Source organism: Vitis vinifera, chromosome 18 (genome assembly GCF_030704535.1).
Source record: "Vitis vinifera cultivar Pinot Noir 40024 chromosome 18, ASM3070453v1".
Lineage (NCBI taxonomy): Eukaryota > Viridiplantae > Streptophyta > Magnoliopsida > Vitales > Vitaceae > Vitis > Vitis vinifera.
The window spans coordinates 2,877,687-2,903,667 of NC_081822.1; the positions used below are offsets into that span (position 1 = coordinate 2,877,687).

At 32.0% G+C, this 25,981-nt stretch overlaps 4 protein-coding genes across 6 annotated transcripts; 2 read left to right on the plus strand and 2 right to left on the minus strand.

The window, feature by feature from the left end:
- The first annotated feature begins 445 nt into the window (after window positions 1-445).
- Window positions 446-5,951, plus strand: LOC100247171 (F-box protein 7). 2 transcript variants are annotated; one of them, XM_003634381.4, is made up of 11 exons: window positions 446-613; window positions 995-1,081; window positions 1,261-1,373; window positions 1,610-1,726; window positions 1,812-1,908; window positions 3,529-3,602; window positions 4,027-4,080; window positions 4,169-4,270; window positions 4,436-4,494; window positions 5,040-5,250; window positions 5,579-5,951. In XM_003634381.4, exons 1-11 carry the CDS (start codon window positions 604-606, stop codon window positions 5,636-5,638), a joined length of 984 nt encoding a protein of 327 aa, XP_003634429.1. In that variant the 5' UTR covers window positions 446-603; the 3' UTR covers window positions 5,639-5,951. The 2 variants fall into 2 exon arrangements, with proteins under 2 accessions (XP_003634429.1, XP_059590796.1); XM_059734813.1 differs by lacking the exon at window positions 4,027-4,080.
- Window positions 5,952-6,394: 443 nt separating this feature from the next.
- On the minus strand, window positions 6,395-10,053 carry LOC100242031 (acetyltransferase At1g77540). The gene is made up of 2 exons (XM_002285826.3): window positions 9,702-10,053; window positions 6,395-6,736 (listed from the first exon to the last, which is right to left on the minus strand). The coding sequence occupies exons 1-2, from the start codon at window positions 9,963-9,965 to the stop codon at window positions 6,665-6,667; spliced, it is 336 nt and encodes a 111-aa protein (XP_002285862.1). The 5' UTR covers window positions 9,966-10,053; the 3' UTR covers window positions 6,395-6,664.
- A 1,566-nt stretch (window positions 10,054-11,619) lies between these two features.
- LOC100252288 (V-type proton ATPase subunit c1) lies at window positions 11,620-16,182 on the minus strand. The gene is made up of 3 exons (XM_002285825.4): window positions 15,860-16,182; window positions 15,191-15,476; window positions 11,620-11,982 (listed from the first exon to the last, which is right to left on the minus strand). Exons 1-3 carry the CDS (start codon window positions 15,933-15,935, stop codon window positions 11,850-11,852), a joined length of 495 nt encoding a protein of 164 aa, XP_002285861.1. The 5' UTR covers window positions 15,936-16,182; the 3' UTR covers window positions 11,620-11,849.
- Window positions 16,183-22,492: 6,310 nt separating this feature from the next.
- On the plus strand, window positions 22,493-25,446 carry LOC100257421 (BTB/POZ domain-containing protein At1g21780). 2 transcript variants are annotated; one of them, XM_010665902.3, is made up of 4 exons: window positions 22,493-22,845; window positions 22,997-23,142; window positions 24,263-24,378; window positions 24,516-25,446. In XM_010665902.3, the coding sequence occupies exons 1-4, from the start codon at window positions 22,733-22,735 to the stop codon at window positions 25,197-25,199; spliced, it is 1,059 nt and encodes a 352-aa protein (XP_010664204.1). In that variant the 5' UTR covers window positions 22,493-22,732; the 3' UTR covers window positions 25,200-25,446. The 2 variants fall into 2 exon arrangements, with proteins under 2 accessions (XP_010664204.1, XP_002285860.1); XM_002285824.5 differs by having other exon boundaries at window positions 22,535-22,845; window positions 24,594-25,446.
- Window positions 25,447-25,981: the final 535 nt, after the last annotated feature.

The following is a 25,981-nucleotide window of genomic DNA, read 5'->3' on the forward strand; positions in this document are numbered from 1 at the left end:
AAATTCCTATATATATTTAAAATATATATATATATCTAAAATATATTTTTCAATAACAATAATTTATTGAATTTAAATTTATTTTTTATTTTATTTATTTTTTATTTTCTTTCAAACTTTTCGGAACTAAACATAACTTATATGTTAAAATGCTCCTAAATAAAAATATTTAATTATTTTAAAATAAAATTTCAGTATTGAATTACTAGAAAAAAAAAAAAAGTAATTCTAACCTTAGAAGAAAGATATTTGGGACAGGTCTTTTCTAATATTAAATAAACTTTCAGTGAAAATCTTTTTTTCTGTAATTATACATAAGTAATTTTTTTTTATTTGTTTGTTTATTTATGATTCTAAAAATGATCACATGTAAATATGACATCCCAGCCGTCAGATCCAGTGATTGGTTTCAAGCAAGGGATCTGTAAGTGGGCCCATTCGTTGATTGGTCAGGATTTGTCTGAGGCGGTGTTTTGTAAAACACCATATCTTTGAGGCTTCGGTTTTTCCCTCTTTCGTTTTCTCTCTCTCTCTCTCGATATTCCTAGAAAATTTCGAGGGGAGACCTTCGATCATCCTCGAAGAGTAACCACCTCGGTCTTCATGGCTTCAGGTAAAACCCTAAACCTCACAGTCTAAATTCAATTATGTGAAAGGACCTTGTGCGAATTTGGTGGTAATGCATAATTCTTAGAATTTCGCAAAGAGATATGATAATTCGTTAAATTTGCAATAGACCTGTATGTTATTTTGGAAGATTCGTTTGATTCCTGTGATTTCACGATCCGGGTATCGATAAATTTTCAATTTCTGCGATAATTTTTTTCTGGGCTTCCGAAGCTTGATAAAATTTATTATGAATTTCTGCAGAATAACTCAGATTGAATAAAAATTCCAACAACTCAGATTGAATTAAAATAAAGATTCCAACTATGGCATTATTTTCTTGTTAATTTTTATTAATTCTTGCTCAACGAATGACCATCTCTTGCAGATTTTGCATTAAAAGTTCCACCAGAACTTGAGGCAGAATCACGGTTGAGGACTGTGCAGTACTTTGTAACCCATAGGCCTTGGCTTGGTAATGGCCCGATACCATAGCACTTTTTATTTCCTTTTTTCCCTTTTTGTTACTCCATTTTTCATGTGTGCTTTGCCACGAACATGCCATATGGTGCTTGGTTTGATTGTGGAATTCAATTTGGTACTTCAAAAAACTGACTTTTCTGATTATTAATTTGCCTTTGACATCTGGTCTAGATCTTTATGGAGTTCATGTTAGACCGGTTGCCCCATTTGGGAGTGCAAGCAGTAAACCATTTGTTGACCCGGCACTAATCCACCGGTGCTTGCCCGATGAGCTACTCTCTGAGGTAATGCATTTTAAGGGATTCGAGCCATTGAAATCATAAGCTGCTTGAGAAAGAGATAACACCAGTCGTCAGCTATAGTAATTTTGATATACTTTGTTTCTGTTATCAATTAACATTTATGCACATTTTTATCAATATTTGAGTTCAATAACAAAAAAAGGATCCATCGCAACTATATTCATTAGGTTATTTAGCTTCTGAATAAGGAAGTTTGCCTTCAATCCATTAATATGCAGGTATTTGCACGAATGACTCCATATACCTTAGGGAGGGCAGCTTGTGTTTGTCGAAAATGGAGATATACCATTCGTAACCCTGTGTTCTGGCGCAGCGCATGTTTAAAAGCTTGGCAGGTAAATTCACTATTGCTTGTGGACCATTCCTCATCATATTCTCTTGTAAGTCATCAAAGCTTAAAATTGGGTCTTTTTTATGAAGCTCTCTGGAGTTGTGGAAAATTATAAGATTTTGCAGTCAAGATATGAGAGCTCATGGAGAAAAATGTGGCTCTTAAGACCAAGGGTCCGTACTGATGGTAAGATGTGAAAATTTTATTATTTCAACTGTTTAGCAATATATGCATGCATCTCACTCTGTTTTACCTATAATAAAATTAGGAAGATAGCTATTTTCTTGATGTTTAACGGCAGTTTGTTGGGTATTTCAATCTTTGTTCCTATTTACATCATTGTATTTTTTTTCACTTATACTCTTCCTGTTCAATATGAAGTGCTTTACAATGTAAAATCTTTTATCAAACAAAAATTCTTTGTTGTAAACTATGGGCTTCGCAAATGAGTTTCATTTGTTTGGTAACTACCCCAAAATATGTGATATTTCATCCTTAATCATCAATCTCCCGGGAAAGATATCCGGTCTAAGACTTAGCAATATTCTATGGATATATACATGGAAATGCCCTGGAGAATGTACATTGTTTTGGGTTCTGTTGCACATTTTTCCCTACCTACCTGTCCTTACCTTTCTAGCTTTTGCCTACCGATAAACATGCTACATGAATCTTGTAAAGGGGGAAAAAGGAAAGAAAGTGAAAGGGAAGGAAATAACAAGGAAAACACTTCTCCCAAGTCTTTTTTTTTTTTTTTTTACCAGAATGTTGCAGCAGTGGAGGCAGCTAGCTTTCCTGCTTGTAGGATGAAAGTTACTCCATTTTTTTTTTTCACAAAGATCATCATCAAACATGATTTGGTGGACTGAATCCCATACTTAATCTCTGTAACATCTGCTCCTGTCCATGATTAGGAACTCTTCAACATGTCAGCTCTAAACTTGATAAGTTTTCGATTATGTTTGAGTCCATGTTATTGCCAAGCGTTGTTTGTGTTAGGCTCACTCAGGATGGCTTCTCATTTTAGCAGGTGGAGGATTTCTTCTAGGTGATGTGATGTGATGAGCCATATATGTGCTTTTTGTTACCATATAGCTATACTTTACTAACTGGATGCCTTTGACAGTTCGATGCTTTGTGCTCTAACATTTGATTTTGTATCCTCATAAGCTCTATAGTTAAGCTCCATTCTTGGCAACTAGCTTAGTTCATATTTAATTGTAGGTGATGGACCAATGGACTATGCACTGTTCTTTTTTAAATCTGCAACTCTTTTTAAGTTGATTAAAATGTTATCATAATGCCAATAGATGAACAAAATTGAGCCCATTTATTTACCTTTTGAGTTTCTGTTAAATTTTTTTATCATCTGCTATGACAAGCAGTTTTGTCTCTGATTAAAAAAAAGAAAAAAGAGGAAAGATTTGGGTGCTCTATGTATACTTTTGGGTACATGGGTTGCACCCCTTTTTTCTTGGCACTCTTTTAATCAATTTCTTTGCCTGCCTATCAAAAAAAAAAAAAAAAAAACAGAGAGAGAGAGAAAAGAAAGAAAAAGCAAGAAAGAAAGAAAGAAAGACAGCTAAAGAGGAAAAATTGGCAAAATATTCACTTTTTGTCAGTTCCTGGAATGATGTACAGTGTGCATATTTATTGATAAGTCTGATATAGGAAAAATATCCTTCCCCTAGTTGTGTAGAATTTTTCCACTCCTACAATCTCTGTGTGAAACCTGGGTTCATATTTCAGATTATCATTGTTTTGTGACCTTCTGTCCTGAAAGGAAATTCGCTTTTCACATATCAGGTCTTTATGTGAGTAGGAACACCTACATTCGTGCTGGAGTTGCAGAGTGGAGAGTTACCAATCCAGTTCATGTGGTATATTCCTAATCTCTATGTGACCAACGTGGTGCATAAAACTTATAGGAATCATGCTATGTAAAACTCACAGGAAGTATAAATTTGATAACCGGGAACCTTGGATCTAGTCTCTAAATTTCTAAAGAGGATATCATTTTGCCAATGCAAGCCAAGCTGCTTTCTTTTGGCAACAAATATCCAAGAAAATGTGGATATTTGTGTAGGTCAGAAATGAGACAAAAGGTCAGCTAAAAGTCCAAAAAAGTGGGGACATATCAACATCATCCTGGTACATGCAATTTTGTTGCAAGTATGATTGACTCTCGAGATTCAGTATTGGCTCTTGCCAAATAGGAGGGTAAAATGGAAAGACCTAAAAAACAAAAAGAACAGTGTGAACTAAACTTCTTATTATCTATTTGGTGTATTTTTTTTTTTTCAGGTCTGCTATTTTCGCTACATTAGGTTTTTTCCTTCTGGCAGGTTTCTTTATAAGGTTGTATATCTTAACTTGCTTAGTGCCTAAAACAAGAGAAGAAAGCATGTTGTTTGATATATAATTGTTGTTAATTTTCAATGATTAGAATTCCTCTCAAAAAGTCAAGGATGTGGTAAAATGCATGAACTCCCGAGCATCTAAAGCAGACTGTGTCTTCAGTGGCCACTATACTTTGTCGGATGACAAGGTAGAGTTTGTTTATCTGCAAGATATGGCTCTCTTTTATTCTATTCAAGTTTTATAAATTGCACACTTTTCTCTGATGATTTTTGCAATTAATACTTCTATCATATCTCTTCTTATTACATTGTATGTATTTCATATTTATGGTTACCTACCCGTTCATTTGCAGATTGAAGCTGCTGTCTTGTACCCAGGCATGCGTCCTACTGTGTGGAGAATCCGCTTAAGGTATCATATAGGCACTGGCATGAACATGCTGTCATTTAATAGTTTGTGCTGGCATTTAGGAGCACAAGACCAACATTGTTTCTTTTCATCAAATGGAGATGAGCAATCTCATTAGTGATTCCAAACAAAGACGAAGTGATAGAATGACTTAAAACTTTGTTGATATTGAAAGTCATCTTAACACAGGTATGGGGACATTTTTTGAAGAAAGTACAGTTGGCTGTCCCCTTGTAAGGTGTCTTGATGGTTACATTCTGAGTTATTCTTCTGCTATTTGGCATGAGCATCGCGAGACTTTTAGGGTGACGATCATTTTTGTCATATTGAGAAGCCTTCATGGGAATTTTTTCGTTGGCCAAAAAGAAAAGGAGTTAAGAAAGAAATGCCACTTTGGGTGACTATTTTTATTGAATTATAGGTGTTTTTGGCAGCCATGCTTATTGAAAACTACTTCAAAATGGGACACTTGACTGCAAATTTATGTTTTGACAGTTTGCAAGGTCTTTCATTTGTGAGTAACATGGCTGAGTTGCTTCTTTTAATAGGTTGAGAGGAACAACAGCAGGGGCTAACAATCGGATGGATCTTCTGTCACTTGTTACAAGTGGTGTGAGTGATAATGAGGTTAACGGACCTGATGAGGACATCCTTGGGGTAGTTGAAGGGTGGGAGGAGGATGAAACACACAACCCAGATGTGCCTGCAGTCTCACACAAGAGGGGTCTGAAAGCTTTTGTCTTTGTTCCATTTGAAGAGGTACACATCCATTTCACTCTGGATATTGCCTCACTAATGATGATGATCATCTTCAAAAAAACTTCCTCAGGATTTTCAATTAAGTTTGGAATTTTTCTTTTCTTGTTCAGAATTAATTCAGAGATTTCATGTTTACAAACCTGACCCCTACCTCACCAAATTATTCTCTTGAAGTATTTCCTTAGGTGATCGACTGTAGTCAAATGTTACTTGCTTCTAATCCCAACCTCACCACCAATGCAGAAGAAAATGAAATAAAATTGAACTTCACATCATATGTCGTGACCATATATTGTAACAAATTGGCTTTGTATCTGTTTTGGTACAGGTGGAAACATCAGATCTGAATCTGCCTGTGGATAAGATGGATTACTATGTAGCTGGCTGATACCCAGAATGAGAAAGGATCATAAACCTGTAAAATACATGTAAAATACATTAGATCCCCAAGCATTTTGTGCTCTCTTCAACTTCGATCAGACTCCTACCTATATGCCTGTAAATATACAGTTTATCCTCAAGCCTTTTGTTCTTTCATCTGCTGGTGTGTAATTAGTGAGGAAGTTATTTAGCATTTTTAAGGAAATCATCCCATGAAACCCAATGCAGGTCTGTATCGTTTCATCTTGTTTCATAACTTGCTTTCACCTTTGTATGATGGGAACTTATGTTTATATGAACTGGATCAGAATATTTGTTCAGTGACTCGAGTTTTAACTGCTTTAATTAGTTGTCATTATGTCATGGATTATGGAGTTTGGATGAAGAGGAAAACAGAAAAGTTGCAGGTGTCTCTGGCAAGAAGCTCAAGTCACTCGCATTTTAAAAAAATTAAAAGCTCGTTCCTTTGGGCTTTCATTCTTTTTTTCAACATAATTTTTATTAAAAGATTTTTAATTTTAAAAAAAAATTAAAATAAAATCCAAAAAAATAGTTGTAATGTAAGTTTTTAATTTATATAAGTATTTTATATTTAATAAAATTTTGATAATACTAATAGAGATAGCTTAAGGCAAAAACAAGATGATATCCAAATGGGCGACAGTGGAAAACTTCTAGGCTATGAATTTCTCGTCTAGAACATGGCTGGAAAGCAACAAATTGCACTTCATCAGTAAGCTGTTGTGTGAGACACTTACCAAGATAAAAACAAACAAACAAGGCGTTATGTGAAGCCCATACCATTATACCATTCTTATCACAAGTGGAGGAGAGTGAAAATCCAAACGTCTCAAAGAAAAGACTTATGACTTGATATATTATTTGCTGGATGATTGAAGCAGAAAATAATTCTCCCTCTGAAGAGGAGTATTTGCAAATGAGAGAAACCAATTTATGTTGACAACAGATAATGCTTCACAACCTCCACTTGAGTTTACAAACATCTTCAATAGCATGTCAAAGGCTGAAATTTTTACATACTAGATTTGGGCTCTTCTGAGTAAACAAGAGAGTTCCAAGATGGGTTCCGCGGAAGAAAAGTGTCCTGCCAAGCCAAAAACCTCATCATTACAAAGGAAGTTATAAATGACTTGTAAATTGTAGTAGAGCTGGCATTTCAAAAGCTTGGGTATGCACAAGAGTTTCAAGCATGTTGCACTGCATGCAGCAGTGAAGTAACAAACACAAATTCCTAGTTATAAATGATAGCGAAGTCGGTGGTTTTAACAGTCAGGGTACAAAGAAATACCGATTAGTTATCCTAAATTATGTGAATTACATTACTTGCTGGGAGGCTGGGGGACAGACCTATGTGAGGGCATCTTCAACATAGTTCAGTGCAGGCTAGCATACAAAAGCATCAAAGAACATACAATGAATTACCTGGTTTAGCTTCTTTTGCCAACATCCATGGATGAGAAATGCATGTTTAACCAATGTCTAAAACTTGTACATTACGAGGTTGAAGCATCCATAACAAAATAATTTTCTAAAGCATGAGAAATTTCCCATGAACAATGAGCCAGATACATCTGTCCTGAACAAATACACGATAGCATTCCAATTCCAAATAAACCAAACAATTTGTCAAAACCGACACAAACCATGGGGCTATAAATTTCCACTCAAAAATTGCACTACTACACATGGATATGCTTGCATCCATGTCCAAATAAGTACTAATTCAACTGACAAAAACTGATAAAAAAATATTACTCAGAAAAGAAGAAAAAAAGAGGGATGGATATCTAATAACAATTTCTATTGTATAAGACAATGAAAGTGGTTAAAAACTTTTTAAACCTACATAACCTTCCATGAATGATTTGACTAACAAAAGTAATCCAAGGTTACTGCATAATTAAATTCTTTACCTATGATGAGAGTTCATACATCATGTGATGAGGTATAAGCATTTTTTTGTAAGAACTACAACATAATACTTCTGTTGCAATCATATCTCCTCTACAGTATATAAAAGCAGTAAAACACAGAGTATTAGGTTAGGTTATCATAACATGATTAGATCAAGACAACATCATCACACATGATCAGATAGCATACAATTTTCCTGTATCTTTTTGCCATGGATAGCATCTCACAGCTACCATGTTTTACTGCATGGGATCAGGACAGTAACGTATCCCTTGGAAGGGAACCACATTACCATCTGGTTTTGCAGGTCTGAGTAATCATCTTATACTTGTCAGTACATAACCTCAGAGCTGTTATAGTAATCTTCCGAGTCAGAAGATTTTAAGGCTTCCGTTTGCAAACCGAATGTTACAAATCATTGATTTTCATCTCCCCCTTGTTGGAGGAGGTGGGTACACAGATCTTGCTATGCATTTTGTGCTTCACTGATTTCCCATCTTTAACAAACAGCAATCTTTGACCACATCGAAAAAAAAAAAACATAACAACAATCTTTGTTCTGAAAAGTTTCTTTTGATGCTAAAGAAAAACTGTTTGACATTCACCACCTAAAAGCCATTTATTAATCCACTGTAGCATCAATATTTAGCCTAAGATGTCACTTCACTAGAATCATTTTTTTCCCTTTGGGGTAGGCATACCTTTCATAGAATCTTATTTTATTTTACATGAAAATGTATAATATTTAAAGGTAGTGAGAATGTAGTTCAAAACTTAAAAGTAGAGTTTACAATCTCACTTGAAATACCAATACTTTTTAAATTCAAATTAGAAACTGGCCCAAGAAAATCATTAGCTTCCCTTGTTTGGTTGAAAAGAATCTGGAACTATATGCTCCACTAATAAAATAGATCCATTTCATGATAATACACCTAGAATTGTCTAGCCAGAACTTAAAAGTGTGAAATGATTCAACTGGGCCAACAGAGGCACTCAATGAGGTGCTCATAATATCAGTTGCTGTCACTAAGGCTTATACATGTTAAACTCCATAGAAAAAAATCAATAGTATAGAAAATGATTTTATGAGCCATTCTTATCAACAAGTAAAACATCGATTCTCAATCTTTTATATCATGTTGATCATTTTTGCGAATAGTAGTGAGTAAAGATCAAACACAAATACCAACTCATCAAAATGGTTGCCTCCAACTGTCCTAAAATGGAAGTGCCGATAACAAAAATTGGATTGCAAAAATAAAGAGAGATAGACCTCCAAAATGAAATGCAAAGGCACAAAAGAACTCTATTAGAGATTCTTTATTAAACAGCATATGAAATATATTCCTAAGAGAGGGAGGGAAGCCAACATCTTGGAACCCCGCAATGGCTAATATAATATCAACTACAAGTATTCCAACATGATGACAATTATTAACAGATAACCTATCACTAAAGGAGCTCATTCCTCTCCTAAGTACTAGCAGAAATTCGGTACACATGCATGTGTTTAATCTATGCATAGAGAGAGCGATTGCATTTGACCATATTATTTATTTATTTATAATGAGTAAATCAGCAGGTTATATCATCTACAATTGCCTGAATCTCGAGACATTCTTCAAACCAATAATATATTTATTTATTGTCTGACATGGGAGTTCTATGCCTATCAAAGCCCCTTCATAATTCATCCAAGTTCAAAGTCCGGTATCACTGTAAAGATGAACAGGACTTTGGAATATCAAGGCATAGCTCCATATAAGCATAACAGTCACAAAGCAATAGGCAATTCTATCAATTTAAATCAACCAAAATATAGATAATAGAGACCCACTGATCAGAGTTTGTAGATAAAAATGTGATTAATATAATTGCATCACGAAGTTTTCATATAAGGGGGGGAAAACTAGTAGTCAAGTAACCCCAGAAGTAAAACATGATCACGCACAAATCAATTAGGAAGAGACTCACAGAAAAACAAATGAATGAAAAGATAATAGACCCATTATTATCACCCAAAATTGAACAAACTCATTGCACACAAGAGGGGGGAAATCATCAAGAAATAAAGTCAAAGGAAACCCAGAACTAAAGAGTTCATAAACTAAAGGAATTGGATAAGAAAAACATACAGACACGTAGGAACAGGAGGGAATGACAGACAAGGAATGGGATTTGGCGTGATTGAAGGCAGCAACGCAGAGGTGAGAAGCCAAGCCCAAGCCTCTCTTGGAAGATGGAACGAAGGTGTGAAGTATGTCCATGACTTTGCCCCCATCCCTCAACACGTACTCTAGGTATGCTTTCTTGTCTTCTGTTTCAAACCTATGTTGGGTCTCGTTCCATAACACCTTTGGTCCCTCTGACCCTTCTCCGCCTGTTCTGCTTGTTGCCATGTCTCTCTCCCTCTCTCTGTCATCCCCTTCTATATAAAGGCTTAGACGGGGTAAAATCTAGAGGATCTGTTTGGCCGCCTGGAAATGCATTATGATTAAAAATTTCCCCTATAAATTATATTTTCTTTAAACATGGTAAATGAGATAAAAGAGTTTTGACATCAACAATTCAAAATAAATAAATTATTTTATTTTAATACTTAAATTTATTTTTTACTTGTGATATTCATTTATTTTATCAAATATACTTTATCTATTTAATAACTTAAATTAAATAATTAATAATATTAAGTCAATAAATTGATTTATCAAATACTAGTTAATTGTTTTTAAAAAAAAATCATTTTTTCAAAACTTTCCTAATTAATGTTAGGAGGCTATATGTTAGTTGTTTGGGTATAGCATCAAATAGGATAAAAAAAGAAAAAAATATATCAATAGTGATGAATAAGGTAAGTTATCCTATTATTTAACATAAGATAATTTATTCTATTTTAATTTCAATCAAATATAATATATGATAAACAATAATATAATTACTCTCTATTATATATCTCTTCTACATCTAAAATGATAAGTGGTGAAATATATTATTTAACATTATTTTTATATGTGCTTTATATGAGATGTGTTTTCCTAGAATATAAATATTTTATCTATTATATATTTATTTATTTTTATCAAATTTTTTTTTATATTTACTTATTTTGTAAAATAAAATTTTTTCATTATGAAAATAAATTTTTGATTAAAAAGGAAACTAAAAAAATATTTATAAATTATACTTTAAAATAACATTAATAATATATATATATATATATATATATATATATATATATATATATATATATTATTTTTATAAATTGAATAACATAAATAAAAATTTATATATAAAATTTGATTATTTTAATCATAAATATTATTGAACTTGGGAGAAATTTCATATCTTTTTAAATAGAAACTATTGAAATATAATATAATTTTTTTAAATATTAAAAATAATGTATATTCCATTTAATTTATTTTAATAGTGAATATTATTGAAAATTTTCAAATATTTTTAAATAAAAAATATTAAAATGTAATATAATTTTTAAGAATATTAAAAAATAATATATATTCCATTTAATTTATATTTATTCATTTTCCAAGTTAAATATAAACATAACAATACACCATTTTAGAAAATCATATTCATTAAATGCAATATCCAAAGATATCATATCATATTAAATCCAATCCAATGGTTACCAACCAAACATTGATGTGGCTGGAGCATAGTCAAGATGGCATGGCGGCATTAAAACGTGAAAAATAGTAGCTATGGTGGGCTATCCCAAATTACCCATAACCACGTCGTCACAACTCACAACCACCCCCATGTTCTCCAATTTTCATTTAAAAAGCATCATTCTTATGAGCTTAAAATCATACATAGGTTCGGTTACCTGACCCATCAGATCAAACCCTCAACAACATGCAGTCCCAGAGAAACGATCATCCTGATCCACCCTCAAAAAGAACTATAACAAATTATCATAATGCCTTAATAAACATGCATGTTCTATAGTATCATATGCCACATGTTGTCAAATGCATATGACAAGGCTAGCTGCTAAAAGAAGAAATCTCTGTGAAATCATCCATAACGAGATTCAACACAATCATCAGTCAGGTTTTCTTTAATGCTCCATAAAGGGCAAAGTAATTTATCAGCATAGAGCGCAATTCTGGGGAATTTTGAATAAAACTCAATATACAAAAGGTCCAACAGTGACATCAGGTGGACCTATGAAGTCTCATATAACCATCCAGTAGGAGTATGTGATCCACGTTTTAAAAATAATTTAAGTACTCCAAGAAAAATGCCAGTCTTCAACTCCTTTACTCTGCCCGAGATTGGCCTGCTCGGGATGAAAGAATGATGCCGACAATCAGGCCATAAAGAGCAAGCGCTTCAGCAAAGATGAGGATGAGAATCATACCCACAAACAGCTTTGGCTGCTGTGCATTAGCCCTGAAAATAATCCCAACAGGGGAAAAAAGGTAAACATATACAACACCATCAATGGAGGATTTGATGTTTCATTTCAAATGAGGGGGGAGGGGAGAGAAGTCACAGAAAAGAAAAAGAACAAAAAAAATAAAAATGATTTTGTCCTGAGTACATCAAGCAGGTTCACATTGTACAATTTTAACAGGTCCCAGTGCACTTCCAGGAGTAAAGCTAAATTATAGGCATTGAAATGCTAGGCTTATTCAGGAGTAAGGCAACAGATTTAAACAAGGCATAGAAGTTTGCATGGGTTGAAGAGCTAAGAACAGAATTAAGTCCACATTGAGCTTATAGAACCTCTAAACATCTTCACTACTCCCTCTTTCAATACAGTTGGAAGAAACACCCAATATATGGAGATGCAGACTTCGCAAATCATGATTCTAAGCCTAATGTCATAAATGGAAACTACCCAACCACTTCTTAGCTATTTAAATATCATCTTAATATAGTGGTTAAGCTCTAGTGAGAGTAGCAGACTCCTATTTGCCAAGGAAAATCTCTCAAAATTCTATTAAATCCAATCCAATACAATTCAATTTTTTTAAGTTTTCCCTAACAAGATATAAGGATCTTGTTCGGTAAGGACACAGAAGAACAAATGGATTGCAGTTGTGGTGGGGGCAGTTGAGTGAAATGGAAAGTCCATATGAGGGAAGCAGTCACACAATCCAGGTCACAGATCACAAAAGTAGTTGCCTATTTGGTAACCATAGCTTGACTCAAAGTCTCAGGAAGTTGAATAGCTTGTCTACCCATACTCTTCACCCTTTTATTCCAAAATTTAATAATTACTTTTATTTTTTCTAAATTTAAGAATTGATTTTCACATATAAATTTCACTGCTACAGAAACTGATGTTAAGATTATGTCCATTTTTTGAGCTCCCATTCCTAACTGGACAATGATCTGTGAATAGAACACACAAAAACTTTTATGACCATCAGATCAATTTCATTTCAACACTATGAAATGATTTGCTCATCCATTTATTTTAGCTATTGGAATCAAAAGAGTATAGAACCATAAAACTAGTAAATCATCTTCTGTGGTACTGGGATCTTTCAATTTCACACATCAAACTTCAACACAGCATGACAGAGTGTGTATACGGGATCTTTGTTGAACACTTCTATTTTACTTTGGGTGTGATTGTTTGATTTTTTTTTCATTGATATTCTTTTATTCTTTCAACTTTCTTAGAAATAATTGCATAAGTAAAAAAGAAGAATTTGCTGAAAAGAGAATTTTTGTAAAAATATATAGGGATAAGAGAAAAAAAAAATTAGAGAGAAAGATGAGAGCTTTTAAAAAGAATATCCTCACTTCCAATTTATTTCTAATCGATTTTTCTTTTATTAGTTGTATCCCAGCACCGGTACTCTTTTTTAGATCCTTTTTAGCCGAATTCCTATATCCTAAAATTCGAGTTGTGAAGGATCAAACACACATACCCATGTTCGACACTCATACACAAACCTATGCTATATAGATCATCCAATCCTCTAAACCCATTTTCTATGCAGGGACCGATTTTCTTGCACGTTTGGATTGTAAACAAAACATCAGGACTAAGATTTGGAATGTTCTGCCCAACATGGGAATGGGCTAGGGTTATGAACTTATAATCTATAATTTGATTATCGAGTCAACTTTTTAAAACCTAGGTACTTCTAAGCTCTTTTCTAACCCCATCTCAAATTTTTTTTGTCCGTCAAAATAATGAGTCAGTATATGAAGTCTAGAATCTTTTGATCAGTCTAACATCTTGTCCCATTAATCTTCCCAATGTGAACCATTAGTTATTATATCCCATTCTTAACCTGCAAAGTAAAACATCACATCCATGCAAACTACATTTCTCAAATTAGTTTGTATAGTTAGACTGCAGATTTCTTAAATGTTACTCATCTCAAGTTAAATTGACTTGTGAGAATCAAGTAAAAAACCAATCCATCACCTTGTGGCATTTTTATTTTTTTAATGCATTTGGTTTTATTTATTCCAAAAAAAAAACAATCCATCAAACTCAAGGTCAGGCAACTAGCTTATTGATAAGCTTGCCTGAAAAGCACACCAGGTGCCTAGTTGACTTGACTGAGTGCCCTCTTGCTAAAGGTTCCAAGTGAATCTTGCATTTAAAAACAACAATTACTGGTCTCGATAATGATTCCTTACTCTTTGAAACCAAACTCATAAAGCATTCTAGTGAGAGACAAACATAGAAAGAACAAAAAAACCAAACTCATATGATTTACTTCATTGCATTGATGTGGATGGAAGTTTTGAAGTATTCCAACATGGTAGTTGTGGGTGAGGAACTTTATTCGGTTTTAATGTTTTGGTTGGGAGAGTTTCTTTTTTTTTTTTTTGGTTATAGGTGTAGATAAAGTGAGCATTATGTAAAAAGAGCTCCAACATGAGTGTACCTAAATACACAAAACATATACCCGCCAAAAGGCACAAGCAAAAAAGAAAAAGGGAACAAAAAACACTACTCCTTACCTCAACAAGAATCCAACAATCAATGAAGTCAATTAAGTACATTGACTTCATTGGAAGAGTATTGATATCGTTTGCTTGTCACTAACATATTTTGATATGTTTGAGAAAGTGGTGTTGTATGATTCTTGCATATGTTTTGAACCCCACAAAACCCAACCAAACACCCCACACCCCCCCAAAAAAGGAAAAAAAAATTCAGATATTTACAAAATGAATCTACCTCAAGTTGGTCAAGTGACAGTAACAACATGGAAATCAAATATTCAAAAGCATTCTCAATTGTTGGTTGCCACAATTAAAAGAAAACAGACTAAAACCTAAACATCATGTTTTAGATTGATTTTGTTTCAAGAAAATGAAAACACTCAACTGGACCAAGCTAAATAATTGCAATAGGCTTAGTGAAGAGGGGTGTTCTGTTTTGAGTAAAAAATAATGAAAAGCTACCATCCAAAATTATAATTCCTTCGAACCAATAAAACTAGTACAAACAGTTATCCGAACCAGTAAAACTAATAAAAACAGTTTTCCTACTCTGTCTATTTTTTCTCGGTAACCAAACAAAGCATAACCGAAGTTAAATGGAAAATAGTAGCATCATATGGTAAATCAAATACCCATAAAAAATCACAAAAACAAAAAAATGCTATAGTAAAGAGTTTACCGAACTCCAGCATCTCCCACAATCCCAATTGCCATACCGGCGGAGAGGCCAGCAAGGCCACAAGCAAGACCAGATGATAAGTGGGCATAACCATCGAAAAGATAGTAAGATTTGGCCTTAGGGTTTATGCCGGTACTAATAATAACGGCTATAATCAACCCATAGATACCCAAAACTCCAGCCATAACAACTGGGACAATCGATTTCATGACGAGCTCCGGTCGCATCACTCCCATGGAGGCCACACCCACCCCGCTCTTTGCAGTCCCATAGGCCGCGCCCATGCCTGTAAAGAAGCCATTAGAAACATTCCAAGAAAAAAGCCCCATTTGTTTCCACAGGAAACAGTTCCGATGTGGGAAAATACAACACTTTGTTTCGTCGGAATTTTTCTCGACGATTGCTTTCATTTCGACCGAACATAATTCCCGGAAACTTTTTCAGTTAAACAATTGACTCCGTTTATTTCCACTCCTACCCTAGAAATGTCACGGAGAGTATAAATCCCCCCAGTGCTACAAGATGATATATTAACCATTATCCGTCGGAACAAACAGGGCCATGCAGCTATAACTCGGGACAACATTTTCCAGTGAAACAAACAGGGTAAAAAGGAAATAAAGCATGAAGACCAAAATAAAAAGAATCAGAGAGAAAAAAGGTATTTACATGAGAAAACAAGGGCGGCAGCGGCGCCAAGGAAGCCGAAGAAGGGAGCGGTTTCGTCGCCGCTGAAGGTAGACATGTTTGATTACAGGGATATCGGAAGCCCTCTCTTCTGAGATAAAACGCGGATTAGCAGATCGGATCGGAGATGATGATGATGATTGAGGGAGAGTGAATAATGACCATGGACGACTATGATTATTCAACGTGAAATTCCAATAAGGCCCTCCATTGCTACTCGGAATTACTAGAGCATCAGAATAACTGACATAATGATGTGGTTACTGCCTACTGGTTTCTCCTTCTGTGGGCCTGGAGGTTGGGCCGCGTTTGTGGATTCTATCATTTTAAAGGTTCCTGCTTTTCCACAAGATTTTTAGCTGATTTATTTAATTCATCATTTCAAGGTAGAAAAAGATTCTACACGGAGACGGCATCAACTTGTATAAATTTATTCCAATTGCGTGTTTAAAAAGATTGGGCTCAAGACCCATTTAAGGCCCACATATGATCGTCCGTTTTAAGGATAGGAAACTTTTGTCTAGGCCCAATGTCATTAAAATTAGTCTTTATTTATTAAATATAATTAGTTTTTATTTAATCATTATTTGACATTTAATAATATTATAAAATATATATTATTTATGAAAGAGTGAAGTATTTTTCGATTTTTTTATTTTCCGTGAAATGATCTTATCATCTCACTTATATGCATTTGTGTACTACCGTTATTTTATTTAATTAATTTAGATAATGATTTCTTTAAAACAATTACCATAATTTAAGTTTTCATTCTTACATTATTCAATAAAAATAAATTTAGATAAAAATCAAACAAATAAAAAGTATTAATTGTTTTGAATTGATTTATTTTTTAGAATCCAAATTTAAAACATAAATAGTGCTTTGATAAATCCAAATTTTACTAATCCATTTTTATCTTTTAGTTTATTATAAACTAATTTACCCTTTGATTTCTTATCCGTTAGTTTATAATTGTTCAATAACGATTAGACGGGTAATCTGTAGTTGTATCATTTTATATTTTTCTTTATCTTTTACCTTAGTGTATGATATTGTTTATTTCACGACAATAAGAGTCATTTCTTATTTTTAATGTTTTGTTTATTTTTTGAAATTTTCTAATACCTTTTTTATTCCATTAAACCCCATAAAATTTTATGTTTTGTTTATACACAATAGTTTAATTATATTTATTAATTTAATAAATTAAAATCATTTAGAGCTCTGGTTTACATAAAATTGGTGGGAAAAAAATGAGGTATTTGTAATATAAATACTTGAAATTTTATTTAGTTTTTTTTCTTTTCTTTTATTTTAATTTTAATTTTTTAAAATTTGGAGTGTGGAATTGATAAGTTATGTTTTATTTAGATATTTGTGAGTATATATTATTATGAGGTACAACCAATGAGGAAAATGTCGGGATATATCGCCGATATATCGTGTATCGGGAGGGGTCGACACGATATTTCGTGAAGAAAAATCGGAGGGGAGATATTTCCGTAAATATCGCCAAAATATCGGCGATATATCGATTCGGAGAGATATATCGAAGACATTTTGAAAAAATCGCCTCTGATGGCAAAATATCGGTGATATATCGGAGATATATCGCTGATTTTTTGGTGATATTTCCCTTCCTTCATGCAACGTGATTAGACGGCCCAGATCACGCCCGTGTTGATCCGACGGCCTAGATGTGATTCCAATGGTAATATGGCGATCCAACGGCTAGATTGCTCTCAATTTTTTATCCAACGGCCAAAATTGATTTTCAACGGTAAATTAACGTTCCAACGGCTATTTTGGCCCAAATTTATTTTATAAATAGCCCAAATTTCATTTATTTTTGCTTTCATTCTTTATTTGCTATCTCCTTACTCCAATTTTTATTAAGGTTGCTCAATTATTTAATCATTTTAAGGTATAATTGTTTTAAATTGTAATTAATTTTGTTTGCAATTGTAATTAATTCATGTATTTTCAATTAATTAGTATGTTTGCAATATGGATTATTTAATGCTATTTTTACATTCAATTGTAATTAATTTTTATATTTTTATTGAATTAACTTAGGTTAATTTGATTATTTAATTATAAATTGATATGTTTATTTTCAATGATTATTTGTGGTTTATTTTCACATTTAGAATTAAATTAAACTGGTTAACTTAGCTAAATTATTTAATTAATTTAATTAACATGCTAAATTATTTAATTAATTTAATTAACATGCTAAATTATTTAATTAATTTAATTAACATGAACTAGTATATTTTGAATATGAAATATGTTTATTTAATGAATTTAATGTTGATATTTAATGAAATGAAATATTTTATATGACTTTATAATGAGAACAATTACAAAATTAACATTTCTTATAGATCGACATGATATAATTATATCTAATATTGCAAATTATATCATATATATATCAAAATTTTCAATAAAACAACTTTAAAATATTCATTATATTTCTAATTGTATTATTATGAGGTTTTCCTTGCATTTCTATGAGTTTTTAACAATTTTAAGCCTACCGATATATCTCCGATATATCCGTAAAATCGAAATACCGACATATCCGTGATTACCGATATTTTCATCATTGGGTACAACAGATAATATTTTTTTGTTAATTTTTTATTATTATTGTTGTATGATTATAGTAATTTTTGTTAAGTTGGAAAAACAAGTTCATTTAAAGAATTAAAAAAAAATTGAGAAAATATAGGGTATAAGATAATTCAGTTTTTAAAAATTAAAATTAATATTTATGAAATTAATAATTATTGAATATTTACCAAATAAATAAAATTGAGATATAGACTTTTTTTAACCTCAATGGTTAATTCCATTTTATTTTTAAAAGTACATGACACACGAATAAATCCATAAATTAATAAATTAATAAAATTTGTATAGACAAATTTATTATTCCATTTTATTTTTATTTTTATTTTGTTTTAATTTATTGAATATAATTATTATTTAGTTTCTTAAGAGTTTAAGAAATATCGTGTAGAAGAAATCCTATTTAAATAGGATTAATATTTTTTTTTCCTAAAATTTTAAGAAGTATTGTTAAACGAATCCTATTTAATTATAATTACCAATTTAAAAAGTAGTAAGGTTATTTATTAAATAATAAATAAAGAATTTATATAATATATAATTATTTTAATTATGATTAATTTATTTTGTTGGTCCAAAGGTTTTCCTAACCAGGTTTTGATAATAACAAACCATGATTAAGTTACTAATTTGTTTGAATTATTAAGAATCTCATGTATTATTTTGAAAATTCATCAAATGACCTAATGGATACAAGATCAAGACGTTTAGAAAACCTTTAATCATAGGAAACAAATGTAAGATGAATGCATGAGTGCACTTATGTTTTACATACAATTTCATGCATATTTCAAAAACTCGATTTATTATTTAAAGTTATAGTTTCGTCAAAACTTGAGTTTTATCGATTGAACCTTAGACAAATAACTTCAAAATTGACATATTAATTCACTTAAATACATTGCCTAAGTGTTATAAGAGAAAATATCACAAAAAGATAGGTTTTCGGGGCAAAAATGGTGAACTGGTCGAGGCACTAGCCAATCGGCTCAATTGACTAGGGTATCGGTCAACCGGATCCCTCTTCCCGATCAAGGTTTGATTAAGGAGTGCAAAAAGCACACTCTCTTTTCCAATAACCTTTCATTCTCGGTTGACCTCCGGTCAAGGTCCGATCGAAGTCCAGTCGAAACAACGGTAACCTCCCAAAACATTAAATGCTCAAACGGCTAGTGAACCGGTCGACCCCCAACTTGACTGGTTGAGACTATTTTTTTATTTTATTGGCTCTCGATGTTAGAAACCTATAAATAGAGAGATTCACTTCATTTATAAGTAAGAGAACATTTGCATTTATTTGTCTATCCACTTGTTCTTACCTTGAAATATCTCATTTCTTTCTTAGTGCATTAAATCTTCACTTGCATATCATTTAGTGTACCTTTGTGATTCATCATAACTTTGATTTGTATTTGAACTATTATTGAGTTAGGTTGAGAAAAGTTCATTATTGTAAATTAAGTGTTAAAACCTTAAAGTGAGTTGAATCTTGAAGGGATTGTGCAATAATCCATTGGAGTTAGAATCCAAGTGTGAAGGAGATTAGAACCTTAGTTGAAGCTTCAAGTTAGTGAAACTCCCTCACTCGATTAGGAGCTTGAGGAGAGTGGATGTAGGTAATGAAGTGTCGAACCACTATAAAATATGAGTTTGATCTCTTTTAACTATATCTCTTTTTATCTCATTCTCTCGTACTTAAATTTGTTGTGTTTAAAAAGAATTTTTAAAAACTCAATTCACCTCCCCTCTTTGGTGTTTTTTTCATTTAAAGATTAGTCTTTATTTTTTCATATTTAATATAAAGTAATTATTTATTTATTTTTATACTACATATCAAAGTACAATCATATCATAAAACATTTTATATCTTAAAAACTCTTACATAAAATTTTATTCTATATTATATTAAACAATTATTAACATTATATAAAAAATACAAATTTATTATTAGTTTATTTATTATTAATAATATGAATTTATTTTTAATTTATTAATATTAGAATAAACTTTTTTTTTTGAATTCTTACTTTATAAAACATTAAGAAATTTTATTAATATGAATATGAATTTATTATTAATTTATTAAATAATTAATTTTATATCTATCAAATGTAAAGAAACCGTAGTAAATAATTTAAATAAAACCTATATTTTTTAAATATTTTAAATATATATGAATATAAATTTATTATTACACATACAAGATAATACTTAGATAATAGGCATTAATATGATGTGAGCAAAAAGAGAAGAATTTTTAATGAATATCATAAGATAATAAATATTAATATTATGTAAAACGTGATAAAATTTGAAATAAAAATTATATATTTTTTAACTTTTAAACATGCATACAAAATTATTCAAAGATATATAAATATAAATTTATTATTGATTAGGAGAGCAACTTGGGCAATTTGACTTGATCCAACTCGACATTTGGGCGGGTTTAGACAATCATTTTCAATATTTAAGTTGGGTTTGGGTTAAGTTTTTTCAACTTAAACTCAATTTGGATTAGACTTAAGTTAAAGTTCAAACAACCTAAACCTAACCAAACTATATTTAATCTTTGCATAATATTTATAATGAATCTTACCCTATATAATAATATTCATTTTTTTTATTCTTAAATAAAAAATCAAATTATATTATATCATATGTTTTTCATTATTTTTATAAAATATATAAATTTATATTTATTATTTTATTATTATCTTGGAATTTTGTCTTATTTGTTATTTAAATTTTCATATACATACATTAAAATAATATCATAAATAGATTTTGAATTATGTAAGCCAACCAACCAACTGGAGTTTAACTCGACCAATTTAAGTAACTTCAATAACCCGAACTCAACCCGAATTTAAAAAAATGAGGTTAGATTGAATTTGAGTTAAGTACCTTGATTTAAAGTTTAGGGTAGACTGAATTCAAGTTGATTATTTCTTAATTTGAGTTAAATTTAAGTTAATCATCAACCAAGCTAATCTGCTTAAGTTGCAGTCCTATTGATCATTCATAAATATGAATTTATTATTAATATATCATTAACATGGAGAGTTATTCATTTAACATAAACCCTTTTATTTCACATATTTTTCCCATAGAATACTGAAAAAATATATTTTGAATATAGAATTATTATTAATTTATTTATTATCTATGTGTATCGTCAAATAAATTTTGTTCCCCTATGTCATGTATTTAAAATACAGCCTATATTTTTGAATTATTTTAAAGATACATGAGTATGAAATCATTATTAAGGACATGAAATATCAAATAAAATAATACGAAAAATTATTTATTATGAAAGTTATATGAATATAACAACATAATAAACATTAATATTATATAAATCCACTATATGAATGATTATAAAAAAAAAGCTAATTGTACTTAGAGGTGAAAAATATTAGTTTAAAATCATAATTTTATGCCATAAAGGCATTCACTCTATTAAAAAAAAAAACAAAATAATCCAAAATATAATTTTAATAATTTCTCAAATATATTGCTAGACATTTTTCACATTTTTTTATTCATAATATTTTAAAAATAGAAAATAATTTTTTTGTTTCTTCATTAAGAAGGTTCTCATGTTAATACAAAAAAAAAAAAAAAAGTTCAATGAAAGGGTGATTTGGGTTTCATAAAGAAGATTCATCAACCGTGAAAAGGAAGGCAACCTCCAAAAGAAATAAGATTATTCAAGAGATGGTCGGCCATGCTTTTGTGGCCAAACAGATAAAAGAATACGTGAATAATAAGATTAAGTGGGGACCCACGTCAGCCAATCGCAAGCCCACCCACTCAGTTGACCTGGTATATACCAGACTTACCCCGGTTTCCAAACAGCAACAAATTAAATATATATCTTAAGATCTCGACACGTGTCACAATTTTGATCCGTATCATGGTGTGTTCGCGCCTGATTAAAATGAGTAACCGAAAACTGGGACACGAGCGCAGTGAACTTTTGAAATGACATCGGTGTCCTCAAAACGATACAAAAGGGTGAGGCTTTGTAAGGGTGTTTGCGTACTTTGACGTCAGAGACTTCTGCTGTTCTGCACTTGTGCATTGCTTTTGGTTTGCCCGACTTTTCCCCTTCGAAAAATGCATCGTCTGAAAGCTTGAGACCAGAGTCTACTTCTCGCTGTAAGGCGCGGATTGCAGAGACGAGAGAGAGAGAGGGAGGAGGTGGAGATGGGGGATTCAAAGGTGGAGACAATCTCGAGACTAGCTCAGTGGAGGATCGACAACTTTGGACCCTGTTCCTTCAAAAAGTCCGATCCATTCAAGGTCGGAATCTGGAACTGGTACAACTTTCTGTGACTCAGCTCTCTGTGTGATCACTTATGGTTTATTTTGATAGTTGTATGTGTTGTTTTGGTTTTCGAAACGATGGGTTTGTGTTGGTTTCTGGGTTGGATTGAGTTTGATTTGTCTCTGTCCTGATTGGAATCTCAGGCACTTATCTATTGAGAAGAATAGGTATATGTATATTCGTCTATTTCCGGAGCCCTCCAGAGCTTCAAAAGAACAGCCTCCTATAGCTAGATTTGTTCTCCGCGTCTCCAATTCCGCCGCCTCCAGGAGGCCGTACATCTCCCCTAGTATGCACTTCCGTTACTATTGATTCTTCTCTCTTCTATGTATATAGTTTCTTGACGATGATAAACTTCTATTGTGCTTATTTATTAAATCGTGGGTTGCGTGGATTTTTTCCTTTACTGGCAATTGGAATTTTCTTGAATGGTTTGGGATTTTGGTGCTGAAATTTAAATTATGTTTGATTCTATCTTAAAGTTCACTGAACAAAATACTGGGATTTGTGTGGGCAAAACTGAATCAAAAGACAGAGATGATAATAATTAATAAGCCACAGGGGATGGAAGACCAGACGAAGGGGAGTATGATCTACTTAGATTAACAAATCCATGTGTTAAAGCAGTGTGCAACTTCTCCCCAAAGAAATAAGTATTGCAAAATTACATTGATTCTCAACTAAGAGTAAAAGCAAGGATAGGGAACAAGACTGATTCCTTAATCAGAATATTAAAAACAACCAAATGTAAGAATCACTGTCCTTCACATTAAAAAAAAAAGACGGTATCACAAGTCCACATACTTGGCAAGTTTTCGTGATCGCCTTGTATGTTCTGGGAAGATTAATGTTACAATTGGAATTTTGTTGCTTTTAAGATATATTTGTACAAGTATGACTGTATTAGAACAAAGGGAAATAAGATCAGGTGTGATATGTGCTGGACTTTTTACGAAAACAGTTGGAATATGTGCTTGATTTACGCATTTGGAAAGAGTGGAATAGAAGATGTTTGAGGATGAGGAAAGTCTGAAGGTAATGGTGAAAAATACCTCTATCGGTACTTTGTTGGTCTGGCATCTCTTTGGATTCTGATGCTGGTTTCTTTGGTAAGGAGTTGCTGTTTCTTTTGCTTCCTGCTCTTGTCAGCCTTTAGCATGCTGGTAAATGCATCTTGTATACTTGAGTTGTATCCACATTTTTCTAGATGCTTTTGGATAAATTTTTATTTGGCTACTAAAATAATGTGCTTGACTTGTTAGCATTCACGAACACAAAATTATGAAACCCTTGTTCTTATCTACTTGGCAGAATCATGCAAAAAACTTTATCCCATCATTTTGCAGATTATTGATAATTATTTTCTGAATTTACATGCTTCATTAATTTTCTATTGCTTCATGCTGCAGTTCATGAGAGACTGCTTCGGACCAGTGATGACTTTGTCTGGCCTGTTGATTCCACCTTTCATGGCCGCTTCGTCATTGATGTCGAGTTTCTGGACTTGAAGATATGCCCATTGAATGTGAGTTCCTTTGTACTCTCCCGCAGCCAAGAACCTCTTTTTAACATTAAAATGTTGTGATTAACAAATGCAAATTGAATGATGTTTCCTTTAATTTTCCCTCTTCTTTAACCCATTTAAAGGAATAAACTTAATAGGAAGGTGCTTCCTCTGAAATATATAGTAGAGAAGGTCACATATCACTGAAGTCCAAGTGGCTTTGTGCTAAAACTCAGGGTGGGGAAGCCAGCTCAATATGGCCCAGTGATGGAGTGATGCAATCTCTAGCAGCTCAAAGCACTCTTCGGTGCCTCTCTCGCATGCTTAATGAGGCAATCCATGCCGATGTCACCATTAACACTGCTGATGGCACTCTAAGAGCTCACAAGGCAATTTTATCAGCAAGTTCCCCTGTGTTCCAAAGCATGTTCCTTCACAACCTCAAGGAGAAGTCGTCCTCTACAATCGACATAGAAGACTTGTCTCTGGAATCTTGCATGGCTCTACTTAGTTACTTGTATGGCAACATAAAACAAGAGGATTTCTGGAAGCACCGGCTGGCACTGCTGGGAGCGGCAAACAAGTATGACATTACAGACCTAAAAGATGCCTGTGAGGAAAGCCTATTGGAAGACATCAACTCCGGAAATGTCTTGGAGAGGCTGCAGGAAGCATGGCTTTACCAGCTTAACAAGCTCAAAAAAGGATGCTTGATGTACTTACTCGATTTTGGTAAGATATATGATGTTAGAGAGGAAATGAATAACTTCTTCAGGCAGGCTGACAGGGAACTGATGCTGGAGATGTTTCAGGAGGTGCTTACAGTTTGGAAACCAGCTTAAAAATTGTTACCCACAGTGTCTTCTCTATCACAAACTGTCTAATGGTGGTTATTGTATATATGCATATAATGAGGATGCTTAGCTTTGGTTTAAAGATCTTGCAAGGTTGAACGTGGATGAGAGTAGTCCTAAGAATCTATAATATCTATTGAGGGATGTTATTTTCTATGTAATCATCCTATTTAAACATCAATTGGTTGGGTATTTTGATGTTGAAATACTATTTATGAGACTAAGACCCGTTTGACCATGCTTTTTTTAACTTATTTTTTTTTAAAAAACTGTTTATAAGTTAAAGAATACAAAATAATTTTCTAATGTTTTATAAAAATAAGTGGGTTTTACAAGTTAAATAATGATTTTTAACAATGTGTTATTTAAAATAAATAATGAATAATGATGAATGTAATATTGTAAAATGTTTTGATTTAATCTACAACTAGTTAGATTGATCTTTTAAATTTAAAATTATTCTTAAAAAATTTAAATTTTAGTAAAGAATTTAAACTATTAGTTACATCTTAATTTATAATTTATTTACTTAAATTTAAAAAATATTGTTGTGTGTAGGGGAGAAATGGTAAAATTATCATATATCAATTTTGATGTATTATTTTTCAATGATTAGATGTATTTTTTTAATTTCAAATTATTTATAAAAATTGTTAAATCTATTAATAAAATCAATATAAAGTGTCACTTGATTTGAAATTTATTTTTATAGTGAAAAAATTTATAAAAAATATAATTATGTACATAAAAATAATAATAAAGCCATTATG

Bases quoted from the DNA above. Each gene is read 5' to 3' on its own strand.
- LOC100247171 (XM_003634381.4), top strand. The intron at 1,909-3,528 runs GTAAGATGTGAA...TTCACATATCAG, and splicing joins ACCAAGGGTCCGTACTGATG to GTCTTTATGTGAGTAGGAAC. The intron at 4,495-5,039 runs GTATCATATAGG...TTCTTTTAATAG, and splicing joins GTGTGGAGAATCCGCTTAAG to GTTGAGAGGAACAACAGCAG.
- LOC100242031 (XM_002285826.3), bottom strand. From the start codon at position 9,965: ATGGCAACAAGCAGAACAGGCGGAGAAGGGTCAGAGGGACCAAAGGTG. The intron at 6,737-9,701 runs GTATGTTTTTCT...TTGGCTTGGCAG, and splicing joins CCTCCTGTTCCTACGTGTCT to GACACTTTTCTTCCGCGGAA.
- LOC100252288 (XM_002285825.4), bottom strand. From the start codon at position 15,935: ATGTCTACCTTCAGCGGCGACGAAACCGCTCCCTTCTTCGGCTTCCTT. The intron at 15,477-15,859 runs GTAAATACCTTT...GCTTCTTTACAG, and splicing joins TGCCGCCCTTGTTTTCTCAT to GCATGGGCGCGGCCTATGGG. The intron at 11,983-15,190 runs GTAAACTCTTTA...GATTATTTTCAG, and splicing joins GTGGGAGATGCTGGAGTTCG to GGCTAATGCACAGCAGCCAA.
- LOC100257421 (XM_010665902.3), top strand. From the start codon at position 22,733: ATGGGGGATTCAAAGGTGGAGACAATCTCGAGACTAGCTCAGTGGAGG. The intron at 23,143-24,262 runs GTATGCACTTCC...TTCATGCTGCAG, and splicing joins GAGGCCGTACATCTCCCCTA to TTCATGAGAGACTGCTTCGG. The intron at 24,379-24,515 runs GTGAGTTCCTTT...TAAACTTAATAG, and splicing joins TGAAGATATGCCCATTGAAT to GAAGGTGCTTCCTCTGAAAT.